General features: G+C 40.4%; 1 protein-coding gene across 3 annotated transcripts in view; it reads right to left on the reverse strand.

Moving 5' to 3' along the window:
- Positions 1-4052: 4052 nt before the first annotated feature.
- The window catches only part of TAF1B (TATA-box binding protein associated factor, RNA polymerase I subunit B), a 62727-nt gene continuing 39455 nt past the window's right edge, over positions 4053-27324 (reverse strand). The window contains exons 6-12 of one of the 3 annotated variants that reach the window (XM_084622046.1): positions 23712-23859; positions 20333-20510; positions 19891-19937; positions 18390-18480; positions 17831-17901; positions 16845-17070; positions 4053-8767 (exon numbers count right to left, since the gene is read on the reverse strand). In XM_084622046.1, coding sequence (XP_084478172.1) covers positions 8602-8767; positions 16845-17070; positions 17831-17901; positions 18390-18480; positions 19891-19937; positions 20333-20510; positions 23712-23859 — 927 coding nt within the window. In that variant the 3' untranslated portion in view covers positions 4053-8601. The remainder of the gene's footprint in view (positions 8768-16844; positions 17071-17830; positions 17902-18389; positions 18481-19890; positions 19938-20332; positions 20511-23711; positions 23860-27324) is intronic. The other 2 variants (XM_084622045.1, XM_084622044.1) reach the window with 2 other exon arrangements.

The following is a 27324-nucleotide window of genomic DNA, read 5'->3' on the forward strand; positions in this document are numbered from 1 at the left end:
TGGCCCCCACTCCCTATCCGCCCCCCCATCAGAATTCCCAACCCATCCAACCCCCGCCCCTTGTCCCCTGACCACCTCCTCCCGGGACCCCCCACGCTAACCATCCCCTGGAACCCCCCCATCCAACCCCCCCTGCTCCCTGTCTCCTGACTGCCCCGACCCCTATCCACACCCCTGCCCCCTGGGACTCCCATGCCTATCCAACTGACCCCTGCTCCCCGTCCCCTGACTGCCTTGACCCCCAGAACCTCCGCCCCATCCAACCCCCCCGCTCCCTGTCTGCCCCCCAGGACCCCCTGCCCCTTATCCAATCCCCTCCCCGCTCCCTGTCTGCCCCCCAGAACCCCCTGCTCCTTATCCAATCCCCTCTCCCTTGCTCCCTGCCCCTTACCATGCTGCTCAGAGCGGCAGGACTGACAGCTGTGCCGCCTGGCCGGAACCAACTGCACTCCCCGCGTGGTGGTGAGGGAAGGGGGATAGAGGGGGAGGGGCCAGGGGCTAGCCTCCCCGGCCGGGAGCTCAAGGGCCAGGCAGGATGGTCCCATGGGCTGTAGTTTGCCCACCTCTGGTCTAGAGTTCCATATGCAGGAAAGAATTTGGCACACTAACCACTAGGCAGTCCTATTAGCAGTTCCTATAAACACACTTCCCATCCACGCATAAAAGTGCTCCCACCTTTGCATTGGTGTTTCAACTGCACTTAGGATGAGACTTGCTTTGTGCAAATCTAACTACCACGTGGTCCTCCATTGGGTCAGTATGGATGGAGATTGTATTATGGGACTGCTCCATCAGCTGTCTTTTCACAGCACCCTAGTCACTATTTAGTGTTCCTGCCTAATCATCACACACTGTTGAGTTGGCCAAAGAGGCCACTTACCTGTACCCACAGACAGCGCTGCACACTTCAGATCTCAGTTGCAAGTCATTTTCACAGTGAACAGTTTCTAAAACAATCTTATATTGGGATGGCTCATCTTATTAGGCTGATGCTCAGGCACTGGTGTCAATCTGGGGAGAGGAGATCCAGAGCCAATTGAACAAAATAATGCTCAGTGCTCTGGAGTGTGACAATTTAGCCAAGCAACAGGCAGAAATGGGCATCAACAGGAGCATCAAGCCATGCTGTAAGACAAAAAGGGTCTGGATTTCATGACCTCAAGGTCCCCTCCAGTTCTAAATTTCTATGATTCTGTGAAAAGGAGCGGAAATCCAGCTCATGACTATAATCATCAATCAGGACTGGAGTGGGAAACTTATCCACTGTTTGAGAAGCTGGATTAAATCCCAGGATCCATCTCTCCATTCAGACAGATAACCTACTACAGTGGTTCTCAGCCAGAGGTCCGGGGTCCCCTAGAGCTGTGGTTCTCAAAGCCGGTCCGCCGCTTGTTCAGGGAAAGCCCCTGGCGGGCCAGGCCGGTTTGTTTACTTGCCGTGTCCGCAGGTTCGGCCGATCGCGGCTCCCACTGGCCACGGTTCGCCACTCCAGGACAATGGAGGCTGCAGAAAGTGCCGCGGGCCGAGGGACGTGCTGGCCACCCTTCCCGCACCCCCCCATTGGTCTGGAGCAGCGAACCGCGGCGAGTGGGAGTCACAATCAGCTGAACCTGCGGACGCAGCAGGTAAACAAGCCGGCCCAGCCCACCAGGGGCTTTTCCTGAACAAGCGGCAGACCAGCTTTGAGAACCACTGCCCTAGAGGGCCACAAACAGGTTTCAGAGGGTCCAACAAGCATTAGACTTACTGGGGCCCTCAGCAAAAAGCTGATGCCCACTACATGGGGCTGCAGCCCAGGGCCCTGACCCCGCCACACGGGGCTGAAGCCAAAGGCTGAGCAATGTAGCGCCATGGGGCCCCACGCAATTGCCGTGTTTACTACCCTCTAACACCGACCCAGGCTTTTATATGCAGAAGAACAGTTATTGTGGCACAGGTAGGCCGTGGAGTTTTTATAGCACACTGGGGGGGAAGGGAAGAGGCTCAGGAAAAAAAAGAAAAAGGTTGAGAACCCCTGTCCGACTACATGCCATGGAAACACCTTGTGGTCTGATCAGTAAGGATAGGCAGCCTGGGTGGATGACAAGCCAGAACAGGTGATGCCCCTCACACTGCTGCATTCGCAGGATTTCCAGACAGATCCAAAATTCTGAGAGCTGCAAACGGCACAGACCCACAATCCTGCCCATGGTAGCTGAGCTGGTTTAACAGGAGAAAGAACCAGGGGATGAGCGGTTATATAGCTTTTTGATATCTCATATACCGTTGGGAGCTGATTTTTCATATTTTGGGGAAGGGGAAGAGTTTTCTTGGTTCTTATGAATGTTGCCATTAGCAACTGTCATGAGGACAGAAGCATTAACCTCACCTCTCCTCTACTCTACTAGCCTCACTCTACCTCTTATTTCTTTCTGCCTCTCATTAGTGCAGTGGGAAGAGCTGGTTCCTGCACACCTGTTTCAATTTTCAGAGTCTTGCATCTCCTTCAGCTCTTCTTTCTGGCTGCATGGCCAGTTTTCTGGGTCAGGGCAGAAGTGCTAAATTCAACATACACAGTGGCTGGCTGAGCTATGTCATATGTCCAGACTCAGAAAGCTGGACAAATGAGGGGAGGAAAATCAGAAAATAACATAGCAGCTGAAACAGGAGAAAATAGGAGTTTTCTATTGGAAGAAATTCCCCATGGGGTACTATGGCCAAAGCATAAGTTACATTTCATCTGTTGGCCCACATACCAGCCTACTCACCTAGGTAGTACATATGACTCTTACCTACCTGAAAACACATTTCATTCTGTCTTGAAATGAAAGATGCATAAAAAGCAGTCCTAAATAAATTCCTTCTGTCTCACTAATGTTTTTAAAGCAGCACAAGACGTAATAATCAAGCTGATGGGTGGCTCACTCAAGTCAAGAGCGGTAGGAAAAAAGACAACAGACTAAGTGAGATATCTAATGATTCCAGGCCTTAATGTTCCCCAGTTACTCCAGTTAGTCTGTGGATCTCCAAAAGTACTGCCCTTCACCAAATCACCACTACTGCTGGAGATGCCTCACAAGTACCTTTTGGGAGCCTCAGCAGAAACCTTATTTGCCAAGCAAGGAAACAACAGAGTTTATTCAGACTTCCATTTTGATAATGGGATTTAGGGGACTCTTCCAGGGGATTAAGGGAGTTTGATTTATTTTCAAATTATGCCAGAAGGCTTTCCAAAATCTCCCACAAGTCACTGCTTTAGAAAGCTGTGCTGGGGACTGGGCTACAAACAATGCTACTACAACTGTGAACACCACGGGTGGGTAGACAACAAACCCGAACCAGCCTGGCTTGCCTTCACACTGTACCACTGACACATACACTGGTGCTAACCCACCAGTTAAATGTCCTAGTGTAGACCACATTAGAGGCAGAAGAGAATGGAGTCAATTTTTATGACTATATTTGGAGAATTGTAAAAGCTTTTTTGAAGTTCAGTTAATAAATTGTTTTCAATGGGTTTGTGTAATTAAATGACTATTAGTTTAACATTGTCAAGTGTTTGAATGGAGATAGGCAATTAAGTGGAGGTACAATTCAAATTTTCTCAAATTCCTTTGAGAGTCATAAGGTTTCATTCAAAAAATAAAAGATGTCTTATTATATAATGTTTCCAAGTAAATCTTGATAGAGGCTCAGAAAGGGTAACACTTTGTGTATTCATTTGCCCTTTCTTTCTTTGCTAAGTCAACAGAAGGGCAAGCTGAGTTCTGTGAATTCTTCTTAGTCTTGAGGTTATATTTGCGTTCCTGGAGCTGGAAACATGCATTAATATACAACAATACACAAAGCCAGGGCATACATATGTACCACAGGGGAAGAGGAAATAAGTTTTAAAGAACTCACAATCTCATGCAGATCAATAATTAATAACTTTACAGTGTGAAAGACTTAAAGCTGCTAAATATTTTAATGCATTTTAATCTATGCACTGTAAAATAATAATTCATCTTTTAATGATAAAAGTCAAAAGCAGATATCAATTATTTTCATTTGTATAATTTCCCCTTTTCAAATACCTAAAGTAAAGAGCAAAGCAAAAAATGTTGACTTTCCTTAAATGTTGTTAGCAAATGATTATAAAAAGAAGATGTAACAAAACCAGAGAGAATAAGGAGTTAAAGCTGCTGGGCTGAAGTGGACACCCTAGCCTCGGGCTATCCAGCCCCAGTTGTCTGCTTAAGAAATGTGGCTCCACCTCAGTGCAGTGTTGACTGGACTCAAAGTAGTTGTGTCCCAAGAGAGCACAACTACACTTGAGTGAAGATAAGTCACCCTGTGGTTCATCAGCTTGTTGCTAACTATCATTACACAAACTAAATGTTGACTGATTAAACTGGATGGGACTGACATCAAGCACATTAGAAGCACACCCTTTACTTTTAAATCCGACTCTTACCCTATGTGTCCAGGAGGCACAAACTGCTTGGTGATGAATTGCAAGCTTTATTTCTGTTTATTAAAGCACAACTTTAATTTATCCCAACATCTAAGGGCGCATTGTTACATTCGCAGATTGAGTATGCACACACTATTTTTACAACTACAGTAGCTTTAAAAGAAAGCTGTGTCTGTAATTACGCATATGTAGTCTTTCAAATGAAGTTAAATACAGCCTTTCGTATTACTTTAAATACTATGTGTCTTTTAGCTAGTGAACCTGAAACCAATGATAAATACTGTAGTAACAGGAATAAGGCATTTTGACTAATAAAAGGATAAGTAGTTTACAATTAAGACAGTGTATAAAAGGAGACGGTATTTCAAACTTTTTAAAAAAGTGATAAGGAAACTTACATTCTTGTTAAAAAATAATGTAACTGCTGATAAAAATAGCAACTGGGGCTGCCTATCTCATAACCACATCAGAAATTTCTTCCAAAAGGCCTAAAAACTCTAGGAAGGGTCAACATAGATAACAAATCTTAAAATCTAAACAAAAATTGTGGCACTAAAAACACAATGCATGAAATTTATCTCTGAGTCAATTTACATATAAAATTATCAGAATTGGGTCTCTCTCTTCATGCCTGTCTGACGTGCCCAGTACAATTTCTATTTAGATCTTAGATATGCCTAAGGCACCTAAGCACTGTACAAGCGCTATGAATCATTGAGTATGAATGTGACACAAGTCACATCTCAGTCTCCTCCCTCCCACTCAACACACACTTATTTTTGTTGTTGTTGGCACTATATAATCTCCCTAGTATCAGAGCATGTCACAATCTCAAGCCTACTACTCTGACTCCCTGTTTGTGATAAGACCACCCTAAGTTTCAGATTTTTGTTTCAAGGTAGCAAGATATCACTTTCACTGACCTTCTGCTCAGTTTTGAATGAATCTTCCCCCTTGGTGTGCAAAACTTTCCAGGTGCTTTCTGTGACCTAGTTCTGACTTCCTAACCACCTCTGGGCTCCTTCCCGGTGATCTTCACAGTTTGAGTGTTGCTTTTTCCACTTGGTTCCAGAAGGTTAGGGCAGTACATCTCCATTCCTACAACCTACAAGATCCATTCTCAGTCTTCAGATTTCAACTTTATAATTTTATTTAAACTATGACTGAGGGGACCTGACCACCAGAGAGAGGACCCACTGTACTGGCCACCTTCTGGGATTATCTCACCACTGCAGCCTGGGCTCCTTGCTCATGAGAGAAGTTGGAAGCTCTTTAAGATTATGTCTATACAGTAACTGGATACCTGTGGCTGGCTCAGGCTGCAGGACTGTTTCATTGCTGTGTAGACCTTCTGGGCTCAGGTTGGCTCCCAAGCTCTAGGATCCGGTGGGGTGGGAGGATCCCAGAGCTTGGGGCTCCAGAACACACAGCAATGAAAACAACACTGTAACCCAAGCCCCACAAGCCCAAGTTGGCTGATATAGGCCAGCTGCAGGCCTATATCAGCCTATATCAGGCCTATATCTTTGTTGTGTAGACTAGTAGTTCTCAAACTTCTGTACTGGTGACCCCTTTCAAATAGCAAGCCTATAAGTGCGACCCGCCTTATAAATTAAAAACACTTTTTAATATATTTAACACCATTATAAATGCTGGACGCAAAGCGGGGTTTGGGGTGGAGACTGACAGCTAGCGACCCCCCATGTAATAACCTCACAACCCCCAGAAGGGTCCTGACCCCCAGTTTGAGAACTCCTGGTGTAGACAAACCCTAAGAGCCTTCCCACACCCCCAGATGGGACATGCTGTCCATGGTAATCATTTTAGATGTTTGCTGACTTTAGTATAATTGAATTTCGTAACATTTGTGCTCCCTATTAGGGGTTGGAGGCACTGGCTTTTATTAATATTAGCTGAGACACCAAAGAATGGTGCTAGGCAACCGTTTATCTGCCACAAAGATTCCAGCCTACATGGTATCTACTCCTTACTCCTGTTCAAACGTATGTAAGCCCATTAGAAAGCACAATTGAGAAAACATGGGCTATGATAAGGGCCCTACCAAATTCATGGCCATGAAAAATACATCACGGACGACAAAAACTGATCTCCCACCGTGAAATCCTGGTCTTTTGTGTGCTTTTACCCTATACTATACAGATTTCACAGAGGAGACCAGCGTTTCTCAAATTGGGGGTCCTGACCCGAAAGGAAGTTGCAGGGGGGGGTCACAAGGTTATTTTAGGGGGGTTGTGGTATTACCACTAGCGATGTAAAAGTTTAACCGGTTAACCGATAAAATTGATGCTTATCAATTTCTGTGAGCAATTAAACTCTGCCTGGGGTCCCGTCTGCCGGCCCTGCACACCCTCAGGGTCCTGGCTACTCGCCCGGCATCCTGGCGTGCCTGGGGATCTGCTGCTGCCCTGCACAGAGCCCTGGGTGTGGGGCCGGCAGCAGAAACCGGCCTAAAACGTGCGGGTGCTGCAGCACCTCCTGCACCCTGTTTAAATGTTTAACCATGTAACAGATAGAATTTTAATCAGTTACACGATTATTGTTTTTACACGTTATTTACATCCCTAATTACCACCCTTATTTCTGCTCTGCCTTCAGAGCTGGGTGGCCAGAGAGCAGCAGCGGGTGGTCACGCCCCCGGCTCTGAAGGCGGCACCCTGCCAGCAGCAGCGCAGAAGTAAGGGTGGCAATACAATACCATGCCATCCTTACTTCTGCGCTGCTGCCTTCAGAGCTGGGCAGCTAAAGAGTGGCGGCTGCTGACTGAGGGCCTAGCTCTGCAGGCAGCAGCGCAGAACGGTGGCAATACCATACCATACCATCCTTACTTCTGCGCTGCTGCTGGCGGCGGCTCTGCCTTCAGAGCTGGGCTCCCAGCCAGCAGCTGCCGCTCTCCAGCTGCCCAGCTCTGAAGGCAGCACCACTGCCAGCAGCAGCGCAGAAGTAAGGGTAGCAGTACTGCAACCCCCCACACCCTACCATAACCTTGCGATCCTCCCACAACTCCTGTTTGTGTCAGGACCCTTACAACACCATGAAATTTATGATTTTAAAAATCCTATGATTGTGACATTGACCAAAATGGACAGCGAATTTGGTAGGGCCCTAGCTATGATGGTGTTGGCATCCAGCTTTCTCTCCACCTTGTCTGTTCTGGCTGATTTAGTTGAGCAACTTACTCAGTGCATGAAGAATAAAGCTAGGACTTGGACAGGTATTAGATGGATGAGGCTCAACACATCTTCAGGTGACAAGTGGAATAATTTAATTATCATGATCACTGTCAGTAAGCCTTGCAGAAGAAAGATCGAGAGAAACCCAGCACGTGGTGTACCAGGAAAGGGAGGGAGGAGTTCCAGGTGTTAAAGGGGAAGCACAGAAGAAACCATGAGGCTGGAGCGGGAAAAGAATATAAAATAATGGCTACGTAAGAAGCTTGGGCATAGCAAAGGGTGAGGAGGAGAATAGGAAGAGAGGAAATGTAAAGAGGCCAGGAGAGAATATTGCAAGGCTCCTTCCAATCAATCTGATGTTTCAAAATAGTGAGTTGCAACCCAAATGTCAGATCACCCCAATAAAACCCTCTGTTAAACACCTCTTTTCCCACAGTTGTTTTTTAGCAGTTTTTTTATTTCAAATGTAAACAAATAGTTCTTTTTAGAAATAGGTAACATTTGCTCTCATACAAGTTAAAAAACCCCAACAAGATACAGACTATTTTGAAATGCAAACCCTTCAGTAAAATGAACAATTAATATAATCTAGATGATTTGCTGCACTTTGCAATCAAGATACACACAAGTATGTATGTATGCCAAAAAACTACTACTTTAATAAATTTCCCATTGCCTTTAATACAAGTGGATGTAAACTTTGGTAAGCAGTTGCTTCAGTAACTTTTCCCTCACGTGGTTTCCCATTGTTCTTTGTAATGTAGATGCATTGAAACCACGAATTGGCAGTGAGACAGGCAGTGGCAGATCCACCCATACAGCATCACGCTGAGAACAGTGGAGCTTCATGCAGGTGTTAGGTCTGTATGCATGGATGCTATCGCAGGACTGGGGCCATAGTTCTTAACTTTTTCATTTACCATCTGTGATCTTTAGGACTTTCCATTTTCTTGGACATGAATGTTTTGTTTTGTGTTACTTTCTGTGGAGTTTTGTTTTAAACAGTTTGTGTTCTATTAAACATACCTCTTCATGGATGAGAGAGGCTGGTACCCTTAGGAGGAAGGAGAACAGGTTTAACACAAACTGGTAGCTCTGTGGAAAGTTTGATTCTTTATAGTGTGTCAGTTGCCCACATATCCTACAAAAAAAAACCAAACACAAAAAAAAGGATAAGTATGTTCTAAATCACAAATTTATCTTGTTGACATTCAGACATACTCAAGTTTTCCTCTAATTTGAGTATTTTTTATTATATCATAAGTACCGTTATTGATCTATGGCTCCAATCTATGGACCCACTCAGAGTCTCTATGGAATATTTATTTGCAAGACTGGGGCCACATACAGATTAGGCTAGATCGTTATTCTAGAGACAGGTAAGAAGGGTGTGCTGTATATGTTTCCCAAAACCAGGTACACATTGGTCTTCACTAAAACCCTGTATTTTCCATGATTCCACCACTGCAGATTGAGACAATTTGGCTGTCAAATTTAAGATGTTACTTAAGAAAATTATTCCTCTCCTATTCCCCGCTTATGAGGAGCAAAACCTTTTAAATGTTAACAGAATGTATCAGGTGGAGTCATGTTTTCCAGAGTCTGCAGACAGCCTGGAACAATAGCTCCAACGGGTGTGACTTGCTCTTATTCATCATAACTGATGTAATTCTGAGCCTACTGATGACAATTTAAATGTCAGCATTATTAACTATTCCGCTACTATTCATTTTTAGCAGAAACATTCAGTTAGTGCACTTATTCCATTGGCCATAGCTGGCGTGGTTACAATAGAGGGTACTGGGCCAAGCTTTCTGCTGTCAAATGTTGCTGGAGTGGAGAACTGTGTGTTTCAGTCTCAAAAAAAAAAAAAAAAAAAAGTTAAGCAATCTCTGTCCACACTGATTGGACCTTTATTGTACATTGCAGTTTACCTTTAAATAAAATTTTCCTTAAACACTTCTTCCTGGAATCAATATTTTATAATAGCTTATTACTATATGATGAGATTACTGGTTCTGTGGATGAAGGGAAAGCAGTGGATGTATTGTTTCTTGACTTTAGCAAAGCTTTTGACACGGTCTCCCATAGTATTCTTGTCAACAAGTTAAGGAAGTATGGGCTGGATGAATGCACTATAAGGTGGGTAGAAAGCTGGCTAAATTGTCGGGCTCAACGGGTAGTGATCAATGGCTCCATGTCTAGTTGGCAGCCGGTATCAAGTGGAGTGCCCCAAGGGTCGGTCCTGGGGCCGGTTTTATTCAATATCTTCATAAATGATCTGGAGGATGGTGTGGATTGCACTCTCAGCAAATTTGCGGATGATACTAAACTGGGAGGAGTGGTAGATACGCTGGAGGGGAGGGATAGGATACAGAAGGACCTAGACCAATTGGAAGATTGGGCCAAAAGGAATCTGATGAGGTTCAATAAGGATAAGTGCAGGGTCCTGCACTTAGGACGGAAGAACCCAATGCACAGCTACAGACTAGGGACCGAATGGCTAGGCAGCAGTTCTGCAGAAAAGGACCTAGGGGTGACAGTGGACGAGAAGCTGGATATGAGTCAGCAGTGTGCCCTTGTTGCCAAGAAGGCCAATGGCATTTTGGGATGTATAAGTAGGGGCATAGCGAGCAGATCGAGGGACGTGATCGTTCCCCTCTATTCGACATTGGTGAGGCCTCATCTGGAGTACTGTGTCCAGTTTTGGGCCCCACACTTCAAGAAGGATGTGGATAAATTGGAGAGAGTCCAGCGAAGGGCAACAAAAATGATTAGGGGTCTGGAACACATGACTTATGAGGAGAGGCTGAGGGAGCTGGGATTGTTTAGCCTGCAGAAGAGAAGAATGAGGGGGGATTTGATAGCTGCTTTCAACTACCTGAAAGGGGGTTCCAAAGAGGATGGCTCTAGACTGTTCTCAATGGTAGCAGATGACAGAACGAGGAGTAATGGTCTCAAGTTGCAGTGGGGGAGGTTTAGATTGGATATTAGGAAAAACTTTTTCACTAAGAGGGTGGTGAAACACTGGAATGCGTTACCTAGGGAGGTGGTAGAATCTCCTTCCTTAGAGGTTTTTAAGGTCAGGCTTGACAAAGCCCTGGCTGGGATGATTTAACTGGGAATTGGTCCTGCTTTGAGCAGGGGGTTGGACTAGATGACCTTCTGGGGTCCCTTCCAACCCTGATATTCTATGATATGTATGGTTACTTAAAACAAATCTCCACTGACATTTTTAGCGCTTCTTTTTGTTTTTAGGCAGTATTAGCATCATGTGTTTGAAATAGCAAGATTTTAAAATCAATATTACTTGGCATTTGAATTCTGGGGGCTTGGTACTTTATTACAATTAATTTTATAGTGGTGCACAATTTTATTGTAAAAATATTTGTAAGGGAGCAACATACAAAGGACTAGAAAAGGTTGACAGTGACGATTTAAAAAAAAAATCCAAATCTGCATTTAGGAACTTGTAAGAGATCAAAACATCAGGTTTATGCACATCAATGAAGCTGAAAGAAAGATACTCAGGCATTTTTTATGTGGAATGGCCCATGAGGTAACACTTCTTTTCAAAGTGTTCTGCTCTCTCAAAATATATTTTGTCAACCAAAACTAATGATCTGATACAAACAGGTTAAAGTGGCATTGCAGGGCACCTATTTGATTTTAATGGGAGTGAGGGTTTTCATACAGACATCAGATACATAGAATTTGCATTTTCTTCCTCAAAGGCATTTTCTCCTTACTATCTACTCCAAGAATAGTTTAAAGGATCTAAGACTTCAGGACCTTGTGCTTTTTAAATTCCCAGACAAAAATTACATTAAAATGAAGTGTACATATAAACAAAATTAGAGTAAAATTCATTAAACGGATGTTTAATTAGCTTAAAAACTAAGTGTTAGAAACACAAGAAACTCACAGTTAGGTAAGCTTAAAAAGTCTAAACATTTTAACATATGGAAATTTAAAGCAACCTTAACTGTGCTCTGTAGTGAGGCCATGAAATAGCCATATGCATAAAGCATTTCAGTGGTTCCAGAAAAACTGATTTTTAAAGAAACATTTCTGGGGTTTGTTTTTAGCTCTATGGCATCTCTAATGCACAAAATCTCATAGCTGAGGGAATGAATGCTCTTTTCACATTTTCAAAAAATTAAAGAAATGGCCATATTTGTAACTACATTAACTACTTGCACTATAGATGATACAATGGGAAATCTAAAGGATAAGAATTTAAACTCAATTCTTGATTTCTGATGGCTATGACTATTTGCATTTCACATTATGTTCTAACGTACTACATATGTAAATACATGCTTAAATACAAAATTTGCACGGAGAGAGATTGTTCATGCAAACATACATTAAAAAAAACACTTAACCAATCTGTATCAGATTTATGCATATGAATAAAGAGGATTCTTCCCTCACCCTCTGTTAAAAAGTTTCTTGTTCATACAAGAGAATGAACCTAAAGAACAAAAGCTCTTGTAATATGATACTATGTTTACATTATTCCAACCCACTTCTGTCTTGGTGAATGCATAAAAGGCAAAGTGAAAAGGAAAAAAGGTAGATGAATAATAAGCAAGTACACTGAAAAGGCAACAAAGTGTGCACACACTTTAGACTCAGTCATTTTCAAAAACAGAATATTAAATAAACTAAACCTAAAATAATATAGCTGATATTGTAGTGTTTGTTTTCTTAAACGTGATATTTTATAGTAAATAAAATCTTAAGGCTTGGGTATATAATATATTGGCATGAAATGCAATGAGATTGAATTCAGATTTCCCAATATTCCTTCCCACAAAAGACAGCAGAAACCCATTATTGCAGTGTGAATCCAAGATGATCTTCAATCTCTCAGTATCTTTTCCTCACCCCCACCTAATCCATTGGCTGAACAGGAGCTGGGTTTGCTTTTCATGGCATGACCCAGTGGCAGAACAGTAAACTGGCCTTAGGCCAGGCCACCTTGTTTATTAAAAATAAAAAAAAAAAATCAGGATTTTGGAGGCTAGATAAAAACACCATTTGAAATGTAAATACTTCTTCCTGCCTCACAAGAGATAAATGCTATTGAACTCTTACATTATCCTGAGTAGTCTTCTGCACTCAGATGGAAGTTGGTCATCTTTTAATCCACTTAATGTGTGTCATGTTAATTTTATATCGTTCTAGTTTTTTAATCAAAATATTTTGTGGTACTAAGTCAAATGCCTTACAGAAGTCTAAGTAAAGTGTGGGCCCCCTACTGAATGAGGGAGGCAACCTAGTGACAGAGGATGTGGAAAAAGCTAATGTACTCAATGCTTTTTTTGCCTCTGTCTTCACTAACAAGGTCAGCTCCCAGACTGCTGCGTTGGGCATCACAGCATGGTGGGTAGATGGCCAGCCCTCTGTGGAGAGAGAGGTGGTTAGGGACTATTTAGAAAAGCTGGACGTGCACAAGTCCATGGGGCCGGACGAGTTGCATCCGAGAGTGCTAAAGGAATTGGCGGCTGTGATTGCAGAGCCATTGGCCATTATCTTTGAAAACTCATGGCAAATGGGGGAAGTCCCAGATGACTGGAAAAAGGCTAATATAGTGTCCATCTTTAAAAAAGGGAAGGAGGAGGATCCTGGGAACTACAGGCCAGTCAGCCTCACCACAGTCCTCAGAAAAATCATGGAGCAGGTCCTCAAAGAATCAATCCTAAAGCACTTACATGAGAGGAAAGTGATCAGGAACAGTCAGCATGGATTCACCAAGGGAAGGTCATGCCTGACTAATCTAATCGCCTTCTATGATGAGATTACTGGTTCTGTGGATGAAGGGAAAGCAGTGGATGTACTGTTTCTTGACTTTAGCAAAGCTTTTGACATGGTCTCTCACAGTATTCTTGTCAGCAAGTTAAAGAAGTATGGGCTGGATGAATGCACTATAAGGTGGGTAGAAAGTTGGCTAGATTGTCGGGCTCAACAGGTAGTGATCAATGGCTCCATGTCTAGTTGGCAGCCGGTGTCAAGTGGAGTGCCCCAGGGGTCGGTCCTGGGGCCGGTTTTGTTCAATATCTTCATAAATGATCTGGAGGATGGTGTGGATTGCACTCTCAGCAAATTTGTGGATGATACTAAACTAGGAGGAGTGGTAGATACGCTGGAGGGCAGGGATAGGATACAGAGGGACCTAGACAAATTAGAGGATTGGGCCAAAAGAAATCTGATGAGGTTCAATAAGGGTAAGTGCAGGGTCCTGCACTTAGGACGGAAGAACCCAATGCACAGCTACAGACTAGGGACCGAATAGCTAGGCAGCAGTTCTGCGGAAAAGGACCTAGGGGTGACAGTGGACGAGAAGCTGTATATGAGTCAGCAGTGTGCCCTTGTTGCCAAGAAAGCCAATGGCATTTTGGGCTGTATAAGTAGGGGCATTGCCAGCAGATCGAGGGACGTGATCGTTCCCCTCTATTCGACATTGGTGAGGCCTCATCTGGAGTACTGTGTCCAGTTTTGGGCCCCACACTACAAGAAGGATGTGGATAAATTGGAGAGAGTCCAGCGAAGGGCAACAAAAATGATTAGGGGTCTGAACACATGACCTATGAGGAGAGGCTGAGGGAACTGGGATTGTTTAGTCTGCAGAAGAGAAGAATGAGGGGGGATTTGATAGCTGCTTTCAACTACCTGAGAGGTGGTTCCAGAGAGGATGGTTCTAGACTGTTCTCAGTGGTAGAAGAGGACAGGACAAGGAGTAATGGTCTCAAGTTGCAGTGGGGGAGGTTTAGGTTGGATATTAGGAAAAACTTTTTTACTAGGAGGGTGGTGAAACACTGGAATGCGTTACCTAGGGAGGTGGTAGAATCTCCTTCCTTAGAAGTTTTTAAGGTCAGGCTTGACAAAGGCCTGGATGGGATGATTTAATTGGGGATTGGTCCTGCTTTGAGCAGGGGGTTGGACTAGATGACCTCCTGAGGTCCCTTCCAACCCTGATATTCTATGATTCTATATTACATCAACACTATTATCTTTATCAATCAAACTGTAATCCCATAAAAAAAAAAATCACATTAGTTTAACACCATCTATTGCATACAACAGTATGACTTTTCCGACCCACGACCAATATATATATGTATTAGGGCTGTCAAGCGATTAAAAAAATTAATCATGATTATTCGCGTTGTTAAACAGTAATGGAATACCGTTTATTTAAATATTTTTGGATATTTTCTACATTTTCAAATATATTGATTTCAATTACAATACAGAATACAAAGTGTAGAGTGCTCATTTTATATTTATTTTTATTACAAATATTTGCACTGTAAAAAACAAAAATAATATTTTTCAATTCACCTCATTAAAGTACTGTAGTGCAATATCTTTATCATGAAAGTTGAACTTACAAATGTAGAATTACGTACAAAAAATAATTGCACTGGAAAATAAAACACTGTAAAACTTTAGAGCCTACAAGTCCACTCAGTCCTACTTCAACCAATCGCTCAGACAAACCAACGTGGTTACAATTTGCAGGAGATAATGCTGCCCGCTTCACGTTTATGACACCTGAAAGTGAAAACAGGCGTTTGCACGGCACTGTTGTAGCCAGCATAGCAAGATATTTCGGTGTCAGATGCACTAATGCAGGGGTAGGCAACCTATGGCATGAGTGCGAAAGGCAGCACGTGAGCTGATTTTCAGTGGCACTCACACTGCTTGGGTCCCTGCCACTGGTCCGGGGGGCTCTGCATTTCAATTTAATTTTAAATGAAGCTTCTTAAACATTTTAAAAACCTTATTTACTTTACATACAACAATAGTTTAATTATATATTATAGACTTATAGTAAGAGACCTTCTAAAAACATTAAAATGTATTACTGGCACGCGAAACCTTAAATTAGAGTGAATAAATGAAGACTCGGCACACCACTTCTGAAAGGTTGCCGACCCCTGCGCTAAAGATTCATGTCCCTTCAACTTCAACCACCATTCCAGAGGACACGTGTCCATGCTGACGATGGGTTCTGCTCGATAACTATCCAAAGCAGAGCAGATCAACGCATATTCATTTTCATCATCATGAGTCAGATGCCACCAGCAGAAGGCTGATTTTCTTTTTTGGTGGTTGAGATTCTGTAGTTTCTGCATCTGAGTGTTGTTCTTTTAAGACTTCTGAAAGCATGCTCCATACCTCATCCCTCTCAGATTTTGGAAGGTACTTCTGATTCTTAAACCTTAGGTCGAGAGCTGTAGCTGTTTTTTGAAATCTCACATTGGTCTCTTCTTTGAGTTTTGTCAAATCTGCTGTGAAAGTGTTCTTAAAACCAACATGCTGGGTCATCATCCAGGACTGCTATAACATGAAATATATGGCAAAATGCGGGTAAAACAGAGCCGAAGACATACAGTTCTCCCCCAATGAGTTCAGTCACAAATTTAATTAACACATTATTTTTTAACAAGCATCATCAGCATGGAAGCATATCCTCTGGAATGGTGGCCAAAGCATGAAGGGGCATACAAATGTTTAGCATATCTGGCAGATAAATACCTTGCAACGCCGGCTACAAAAGTGCCATGCGAATGCCTGTTCTCACTTTCAGATGACATTGTAAATAAGAAGCAGGCAGCAGCATCTCCTGAAAATGTAAACAAACTTGTTTGTCTAAGCAATTGGCTGAACAAGAAGTAAGGACTGAGCGGACTTGCAGGCTCTAAAGCTTTACATTGTTTTCTTTTTGAGAGCAGTTATGTAACAAAACAAAACAAAAATCTACATTTGTAAGTAGAACTTTCATGATAAAAAGACTGCACTACAGCACTTGTATGAGGAGAATTGAAAAATACGATTTCTTTTGTTTATAATTTTTACAGTGCAAATATTTGTAATAAAAATAATAATATAAAGTGAGCAGTGTACACTTTGCATTTTGTGTTGTAATAGAAATCAATATATTTGAAAATTGAGAAAAACATCCAAATATTTAATACATTTAAATTGGTATTCTATTGTTTAACAGTGCAATTAATCACGATTAATTTTTTTGAGATTATATAACAGCTTAGCATAGGTAAGTCACTAGCCAATGCACAGTCTCAGTCCATAGCTCTCACACTAAATATCTTGTTTAATAAAAATAAAATACCTTACAAAAATTTAATTTTGAGAAACTTTTTCATGAATATTCAACACATTTCCAACAAGAGTCAGATACTCACTTCTCATTACATAGTTTAACTGTACACAACCAATACTTGGTGTTCATGGTTGTAAGTGAATTGCCTTTTTCTTGTAAAACTCCCTCTAGGATATGCCCATGAAAACAATTCCCATCTGTGTTTTCTTCAGCCCAATTTAACTGGAAACTTGAAGGGCTTTGCTTTTCAGCAACTTGCCTTGAACCAGACAGTGCGCCAAACTGTCTTTGTAAGTTCACTACCATTTCTGTACAAAGAGAAACAAAAACCTAAGCCACAGTGTATCATTACATTTTCCCACAAACAGAGTTTACCTTTCTACACAGAACATTAAAATCCTGTTTTAAAACGTTAATTTGAATTTGTGCTTTTTTCTACCTCTGCATGATATATAGAAAAAGTGTGAAATGTTTATTTTTCTTCTTCTCTTTTTTACATTTGAAATTCAAGTCAGTCTATTTTAAAAACCTCTATTGTGACTGGAACTATTATTAAAGTTATGACCCCATGTAAGTAAAGAGACAAAGTTATAGAGGACCTGAGAGGAGAAGTAATTTTAAATCAGATTGTTTAGAGATCTTTTTAAAAAATGCATTTAACTCCATTTTCTGATAAACATTTTGAAGAAAGGATGTTTTAAGAATTCAAACACCATTACCCCACCAGTTATGCTATCAGAGCCCACAATACACATGCTCAGACTCCCAAGAGGTACTCCAGCAAAACAAGTGAAGACCGAAAAGACTTTCCCAATATCTTTACAGTAAAAATCCAGTGAAAAGAAAGCTTAAAAAATACAGGCTGCCTTTATACATAATAAAATATCATAAAAAGGGCAAAAGTTCAATTATGCAAAAATCCATTTCAAGTCTCTTGTAATATAAACAATGTATTCTGGTACTCTCATTCTAAATCCCTTTGATAAACAAAAACTTGAACAGGGAAAAAGACAAGAAAATATTCGTATTGTATTGCTCATATTGTTGGCTAAAGAAAATTATACTCACGTCTTTTCTTAAGAACCACAGATTTTTCCTTGGCTGAGTAGAATAGTGGTTTTTCACATTTCCACAGACACCTATCAGTGAAAGAAATACAACCTGGTGAAAAAATAAAAACCAGCACAACCATATCTAAACAAGAAAAGGCAGTCATTTCTCAGGATTGTTATTACAAGTATCCAATATTTTAGGTATAACCTCAAATTGGTAAGTGCCCAGCACCATTATTCACCACCGTGCATAAGAGAAGTCTCTCTTCAAACTGGTGGAGCGGGGCATGGAAGAAGTGCTCTTCATCAATTTTTCACCATTTATTGTAATCAGTTTTGATAGCTTTAATAATTCAGTCACTGGTCACAGAGAGTTTCCATTTAATTAATATGTCAGGCCAAAGTTCTAAGTGTGATGGGAGAAAGAGCACAAGGATTTATTAATTTGCTTTACTCCTCCAAGCTCGTGCGACAGAAATAAGGGTGAAATCCTGGCCCCACTGAAGTCAGTGAGATCACGATTTCACCCAAGATATTCAACCTCAAAAAAAGTGAGGTACTGAACAATAGCATACCGGGCTCTTTCTTCATCTAATTTCTTCTGTTCCACGTCCACAGACTTCTTTATAATCTTGTACCACTTTTTGAAATCAAACCACAGGCAGCCTGAAGTTAAATCCAAAATTTAGTTTTAGGAAAAGTGATAGAACAAAATAAAATACAGAATGTTAGAAAGGTAGCAGCAGTTAGACCTTTAGCTTTCTTTTTAAATGGGTGTATTGCATATCCTAGACTCTAGATACCTTAAAAATAAATTATATAAAACAGCAGGCAGTGAAGAAACCTATAGGATACCATCAGGGATGTGGAGGAGCCAAATAAGTGGGAGTGAATTGTGTTTCTTTAACTCAGCTCATATAAACACTTTACACTTTTTTGGTTTTCACTCTTTGGCCCTTACCTTGCTGCTAAGAATAGCAGGAGTTAATAAGGCATTTTTTCCCCCAAGCTCCAAGATTCATCCTCAAAGAGGTGATTTGATTTAGATTTAGTCCTCCCTCTCTATAGAATAAACCTTTCACCTTTGCAACATGAATTGGCCTCCATACATATAGAATGTGAACTGTTCAAAGGAATGATGAAGGTTGACTGGTCAAAAATTTTAGCTACTTTTAAAGTATTCTTTTTAATTCTTTTTTAAAGTATTCATGGGATTCTGAAAAGTTTAAATCAGCTCCCAAAACAAAGAAAAATAGCCTTCCCTTCTAGGCATCCTGCAAACAAAATGTCAACCATATTCCTCCAGCCCCTCCGAAATTCCAATGTCATATCATCATTCCATATTTATGATTAACTAGAGTAATGAAACATAGCACAAAACCCCGTTCTGTGATTTGAGAATAAGTACCTCTCAATTTATGCCTGAACTGTACCACATATGCATTTAAGCAACATACCTAGCACCTGCTATCCCATGACAAGAGGCGTAAGTATGATGTTAGTAAACAAGTATTGTACAAGAATTATAAGAATTCCAAACAGAACCAAGGTGTGGAGTATATTTCAAATAAAACATGCTTAAATAACTAATTTTTGAACATACAAGGTATTGTTTACTCCAAAAAGCAGTGATGTGTATATTCCATGAAGAACAAAATATACATGATATAGCCAAAACTTTTGAGTTGTATTCAAAGAATGCAAGAGCAGAAATAACAGAAGCTATTAAAACTTTAAATATTTTTCAGAAAAAAGTGTATGTTTTGTCTTAAGTGGAAATGTTTTACATTTCTATCTAGTCTAGCCCAACATCACAAATTAACGTTTAAAATTTAGTTAACAGTTAATACTGAAAATGTACATGCTAATGTAGATCCAACAACTCTGCAAATGGGCTTCTAGATTTTTAAATTTACCCCAAAGAAGTAATTGATGCACCATAAAAAACTGATGAAAGCCAAAAAAAGAAAAACCAAACACATTCTTAGGGTCAATAAGTCCATGCCCTACCTAGTTTAATTACAAAATTTAATTTTAAAAATTATATTAGATTCTTTCCACTGACATATTAAGTACCTTCTTTGTTCTTTTGATTTCTTTTTCCAGCCAAGTTTGCAAGTAACCTGAAAAAATATATATTTATCAGATGGATTGTTTTTTGGAATCATACTTTCCACTTCTGAAACTTTAAAAAAAAATATTTAAAACAAAACCGCTGACACCAAAAATTCCACCCATTTTAGCCTTAATCCTATCTTTAAAACAATCAGATTTGGTTATCAATACAGTCAGCTGAGATGTGAACTACTGCTTACTTTTAAACTAAAATTATTAGTTAGCTAAAGGTACAATAGCATTAAATAATAATCATGAGTTATAGCAAGAAATTGACATTGGCTATTATTGAATCTGCTTTCCATTCTTTGGGCCTGAGTTAGCGGTTTAAAAAAAGTTTTAGTGAAATATTAGAAAATTTGGGCCCTTCTGATGTGAAAGTTTGCTCATAAAACATACTTACCATTCATACTGATCATCTAATAAAAATAGTAATTTGAGCACCACTATAATGATGGCTGCAGCAAGAACATCATATTTTACTTTCCTTGCTGATTTATTCACAGGATCAAGTGTCAGAAAGTCTGTTTCTCCAGCATTGATCTTTTTTACCACTCTGCAAGTCCAGTTGTGCAATTCATCTAATTAAGAAAAAAGTAAAGTAAAATATTGTTAAATGAGCTGTACAGACATGTTAAATATGCCAGTTTCTAACACCTTATAAATACACAGATTTTTTTAAAATACAACTTTTTACCAATATTAACTAAATTAACCTTCAGAACACTCCTATGAGGTAGGCCAGTATGATTTAAAATATATACTATGAAATAGGGAAGAAAAATTACACTTTGAATAAAATACTCATTGGATCCTTTGGATGGAATAATGATGTTGCTAGGCCACCCTGGTCATACCCTAAGTATGGCAGATCTTAAATACATGTTGTACAACCTTTAACTTGTTTGCAGAATCAGGGTCTAACTTTACTTCAAGTAGTCCTGTAAATTTAAATAGAACTACTCCCAGTAATAAAATTAAACATGTGTGTAAGTGATTGCAGAAACAAGGCCTGAAGTGACACAGTTTAAAGTTTATAATGCTAATCTTAACTACTCTCTGTTTAAACCACAAAAGGAAAGAAAGTCAAAGACATCAATATTATTCCAACACCAGTTGTACTGCATCTGAACAGTCCAATATTACTGTATACTTATTTTCACTGGTGCAAAATCCCCACATTTCTTACCTTTCCAGTTTAGCAAGAAACTCAGGAACTGATTACATCATCAGATTCCAAAAAGATTAGCAATATCTTGCTATATTCTGACTGAGTACAACATTAGTTCAGCTATACTTTCTATTTCCACAGCAGCTATTGCTTGTAAGGAGTTAAATTAGTACAAGACCTGATCTTAATTTTCCAGTTGTCACCTTCATACACAACACTAAACACACAGAGACTATGCATCAAACCACTAAAATCCCTGAAAATAAAAATGTTACCAACAATAGCATCACTTACACAAGAAAGTTTCATTATGTTTAAATAGTGAATAATAAAAGAAAAAAATGACTTCTCATAATTCAACACTGTCCCAAGGGGATATTATCAATTCACTGTAGCCTAAATCACATAATATATTCCCACCCAGCTTCCCCCCCCCAAGTTTTTTATTAAGGCAAAAGTTACAATAAAACATTAATGTACTACAGCATACATTACTTATTCAGGATCAGATTAATATTTAAAGAACCTGGATAAAGCTTCTGGATTCCAGGTTGGAAAGCCCTCCCTTCTCTGAGAAGGCTAGAAATGGGTAACCAAATTTTTAAATACCTATCCTCTTTTTGGTGATTCTCTTGGTACAAAAGCTTTTCCATTACAAGGACAGTCCATATTTTACTATACCACAATTCCAAAGGAGGAAGGGTCACCACTTTCCAGTAATGTGCAACCAAAGTCTAGCTGCTAACAATAAAAATATATTTTGTCATTTTGTTTAAAATGTAGATTTCCCGGAGCAATAAGTAAGCAGGTCAAGAGATCTTTAAGAAGTTGGTATTCTGTCATAGGATTAATTTCTTCAATAATTTTCTCCCAAAACAGTCTAATTCCTGGACACAATCACATGTGCAGTATTTTCCCCTTTCCCTGCAAACCCTCCAACAGAGCACTTCCCTAGGAGCAAAAACAGGATGGATCTTAATTGGAGTCAAAGGCCACCTACACAGTAATTTATAAAAATTTTCTTTATGAGCTACACAAATTGAAGATGTATATCCCCTTTCCCATACAGAGACACAGTCATACGAATCAATTTCTTTGTCCAAATCCCTCTCCCACCCTGTTATTCCTTTTTCAGATAGTCACTAATTCTTTTTATGTTAAGTTTTATTGTGGATTCCATTTGTTGCTCCTTTGTAACTATTCTTCTTTTGTAGTAATTTTAAAAGGTCTGACAGCTTTGAATTTCTTTGTAGTAAGTCTGAAAACTGCAGACCTACAGACCATCCTCAAGTCACGTATTTGATATTTCAAGATTTCAAAATAATGTGATGTTACATATAATGTAAATGCTACACAGGCACAGAATGATTAAAAGATGGAATATCCAGTCTGGAATTCTAGCTCTAAATGTGAGCTTTCTTCTTTTTACACATTCAAATGTGACCGTAAATAAGAACTGCAAGCTCACACAGTGAAAAGAATTGTTGTATTCTCATAAAATATCTGATACGTATGAAAAATAAATTACCATTTCTAAACTATTCAGTGAAAACAGCCATCTTGACTAACTGGGCCACTTGTGATACCTGCAGCATAGAAGCCCAATATATATAGCATATATACTAGTTTCTATAGTCATTTGTTAGATAATCTTGAATGTTTACTATTTAAACAAAAAGCATGGAATGTTTACACAGCACTAATTCTGATGTTAACTCAGAAATCAAGCAAGTCAGAAACTGATTTACAGTCCCTGACACTGTGACCCCAGAGAACTAGAATCACAAGGTACTTTTCATTTCAGTTTGTAAATACTGAGAAATCTCCGACTGAGCTTCAGATAGTTGTACAGAGAAAAATGGGATTATTTCTTTTAATTTCTTTGACCAGATTTTATATATTTTAATATATCTTAAATTGAAAACTTACTGAAATTAGTTACAGTTGCACAGAAAAAAAGTCTCAAAAGTCACTTTTAAAAATGAATACTAGCGATTCAAATGTATGTCAAAACATGTTTACATTGAGATAAAGCAACAGAAGCAATTGCAATATGAACTCCCTAAAAAACAGAGTTTAAAGTGGAAATCATGAAGCGTCCCCTAACTACAGTGGCACTCAAAAACAACCTTATAAAAATTTATATATACAATGAACATCAGCTCTCATGAAATTAAAAATGAGTACCACACATAGGGCTTGATCCTGCAAAGTGCTCTCCTCCAATCCAGCAAAGGACTTAAACACATGCTTAACTTTAAGAATATGAACAGTCCTAAGGACGATTGGCAGGACTATTTACATGCTTAAAGTAAGCATATTGTTAAGCACTTTGCTGGGTCAGGGTGCTCAGAACCTTGCAGGATCAAGCCCATAATAATTATTTTAAATGTTCAGCCAACTTATTAAATTATTTCTGTAGTAATTATCTTTGGAGTTTCATAACTAAATGTTAAGAAACTTAGAAGGAAGAGGGGAAGCACTGTCATATCACTATGATAAGGCTGGTATGTGAATAGTTCATCAGTTCCTTTGCTAGAGAGCCTTAGCAGTTTTAGAGACTACAAAGGCCAAGGTTTAATTAGACGGTAAATTTAAGAGGCGTATTTACCAGGTAAGTTGGCTTCCATCAGATATTTAATGCACAAGATGTTTGGATGAAGAAAGCAGCTATCAGTTATAGCTGGAAAACGAGGCAAATCTAAAAACGCTGCAAGTTCAGACATCTTGTTATGCACATCTTCATACACAGGCCAAGACTGAAAGACAAAATAGGTTTAAAAAGTTTCTTCTGTTTTGTTTTTAGATTTTACCCCAGCATCTTTAGCTATCTGTTTTTAATTCAAATTCTACATTATTGTTATACAGAAACGTTCATGCCCTTTCTTTAGCACCTCTACAAGCTTTGGTATGTATTATGCAGGATACTCTTTGGAGCTGGAACCTTGTTCATAACATGTGTTTGTGAGGCAGCAAGGTTCCCCAAAAAAATAAATAAATCAAAAAAATACCCTAAAGCACTGCAAATTTAGCATGAACTCTCAAAGCTAGATAGATAACAATCTGTAGCTCTGTAACATAACTTCATACAAAAATCCCTTTCAAATTTCCATACTAATTCATAGAAATAATCTTGCAACTGTCTCCTTTCGAATCTATTAACCACATGAAGAAAGATTTCCAAGCTTCCACTGTAACATTAATTCTAGATAAAAACATTACTTATGATCAGACTCTTATTTGGTCACAATGAGCTCAACAGTTACCTGAGGAATAAAGAACATAAAGGGCAGCAGAATGTGACCTTATTTCTCAAGAGAAACAAGGTGGGTGAGATATCTTTTATTGGACCAATTTTTGTTGGTGAGAGAGACAAGTTTCTGAGCTTATACAGAGCTCTTCTTCAGGTCTGGAAAACTTACTCCAAGTGTCACAGCTAAATGCAAGATGGAACAGATTGTTTAGTATAAGTAGTTCACATATATTTCAAGGGACCATTCAAGGTAAAGTGGCCCATTACCATCCCTCCAGTCACAGGAACAAAAGGAAGGAGATGTGAAGGGTTGTTAGTGAATTATAGATTTTTGTAATAAGCCATAAATCCAGTGTGTCTATTCAGTGCATGATTTTTATTGTCTAGCAAAGTTATGAATTTAAGCTCCCAGGCTCATCTTTTGAAAGTGTTGTGCAGGTTTCCTTGGGGGATGAGGACTGATAGGTCAGATACTGAATGATCACTTTGCAAAAAGCGTTCACCCACAGATGGGGTATTTTTTGTCTTTTATCATTTTGCTGTGTGAGTTCATTCATGAGTGTGGCGATTAGGAGTCTAACTACACATAGTTGCTATTGGAGCATTTAGCGCACTGGATAAGATATGCCAATCACAACATGTGGTGTATGTCTTGAAAGGTGTGTCATGAGGGGTGTTTATCATTGTAATAGTGGAGATGTGTTTGCAAGTTTTGCATCTGTTGTTCTGGCAGGGTCCAGCGCCGTTTTGAGTGGACATGTTCTGGTCTGTGGGGACCTTGCTTCTAATGATGAGCATGGAGAGGTTGGGGGTGGGGGGTGTTTGAAGTCCAAAGAGGCGGTTCAGGAAAGATTTCTTTCAGGATGGGGGTCTTCATCGATCATGGATTGAACTTGTTTGATGATACCCTATATGGGTTCCAGTGTGGGGTGACAGGTGACAACTGGAGGTGGGCGATTGGAGAGAGTTTTATTTCTGTGTTGAAGCAGTTCTCTCTGGTATTTGGGTGGCCCATTCCATGATGTGATCTACTTCCCTGATGGAGCATCCTTGTTTGGTGAAGGCAGTTTTGATTGTGTTACGGTGTATATCCTGGACTTCCTCCTCGGAGCATATTCTGTGGATCTGAGTGTCTTGCTGTAGAAAACAGATTTCTTGGTGTGTTTGGGATAGTTAAGAACATAAGAATGGCCATACAAGGTCAGACCAAAGGTCCATCAAGACCAATATCCTGCCCTCTGACAGTGGCCAATGGTAGGTGCCCCAAAAGGAATGAACAGACAGGTTATCATCAAGTGATCCATGCCCTCTCACCCAATCCCAGCTTCTGGCAAACAGAGGCTAGGGACACCACTCCTGCCCATATAAAGGTAGGTACGGTGATCAATGGGTTTCTTGCATATATTTGTCTCTAGGGTTCCATTGTTGAAGATGCTTATGGTGTCCAGGAAGTTAATGCTGGTGTGGGAGTGTTTCAGAGAGAGTTTAATGGACAGGTGGTAGTTGATAAAGTTGTGGTGAAAATCTAGGAAGGAGCTGAAGTCATCTGTCCAGTGGATGAAAATATCTTTGATGCATCTCAGGTGCACCATTGGCTTCATGGTGCATTTGTCCAGCAATTCTTCCAGGTAGCCCATAAAGAGGTTGGCATTTTGGAGAGCCATTTTAATACCCAGGACTGTTCCCATGGTTTGGGCAAAATGGGTTCTGTTGAATGTAAAATTGTTATGGGTGAGAATGAAATGGATGAATCTGGCGATATGTTTGGGGTGAATATCTGAGGGTTGTCCATTGTCTTGTAAATATTAGTGGCAGGCAGCTACGCCATCCATCATTGGAGGGATGTTCGTGTACAGGGAGGTGACCTCCATGGTAGTGAAGATGGTGTTCCGAGGGAGGTTGTTAATATTATGAAGTTTGTGGAGGAAGTTAGTTGTATCCTGGAAGAAGCTGACCCTTTGTGTGATGAGTGGTTTGAGAATGGTTTCTATGAGTCCCAATAGTACTTCAGTAGGAGTGCCGTGGCCAGATATTGGACTACAAGGTGGACAGAAAGCTGGCTAGCTCGTTAGGCTCAAAAGGTAGTGATCAATGGCTCCATGTCTAGCTGGCAGCCAGTATCAAGTGGAGTGCTCCAAGGGTTGGTCCTGGGACTGGTTTTGTTCAATATCTTCATAAATGATCTGGAGGATGGTGTGGATTGCACCCTCAGCAAGTTTGCAGATGACACTAAACTGGGAGGAGAGGTAGATATGCTGGAAGGTAGGGATAGGATACAGTGGGCCCTAGACAAATTAGAGGATTGGGCCAAAAGAAATCTGATGAGGTTCAACAAGGACAAGTGCAGAGTCCTGCACTTAGGACGGAAGAATCCCATGCACTGCTACAGACTAGGGAAGCAGTGGCTAGGCAGCAGTTCTGCAGAAAAGGACCTAGGGGTGACAGTGGACGAGAAGCTGGATATGAGTCAACAGTGTGCCCTTGTTGCCAAGAAGGCCAATGGCATTTTGGGACGTATATGTAGAGGCATTGCCAGCAGATCGAGGGATGTGATCGTTCCCCTCTATTCAACATTGGTGAGGCCTCATCTGGAGTACTGTGTCTAGTTTTGGGCCCCACACTACAAGAAGGATGTGGAAAAATTGGAAAGAGTCCAGCAGAGGGCAACAAAAAAGATTAGGGGGCTGGAGCACATGATTTAAGAGGAGAGGCTGGGGGAACTGGGATTACTTAGTCTGTAGAAGAGAAGAATGAGGGAGGATTTGATAGCTGCTTTCAACTACCTGAAAGGGGGTTCCAAAGAGGATGGATCTAGACTGTTCTCAGTGGTACTAGATGACAGGACAAGGAGTAATGGTCTCAAGTTGCAGTGGGGGAGGTTTAGGTTGGATATTAGGAAAAACTTTTTCACTAGGAGCATGGTGAAGCACTGGAATGGGTTACCTATGGAGGTCATAGAATCTCCTTCCTT

The sequence above is a fragment of the Lepidochelys olivacea genome (assembly GCF_965140295.1).
Source record: "Lepidochelys olivacea isolate rLepOli2 genome assembly, chromosome: 3".
Lineage (NCBI taxonomy): Eukaryota > Metazoa > Chordata > Testudines > Cheloniidae > Lepidochelys > Lepidochelys olivacea.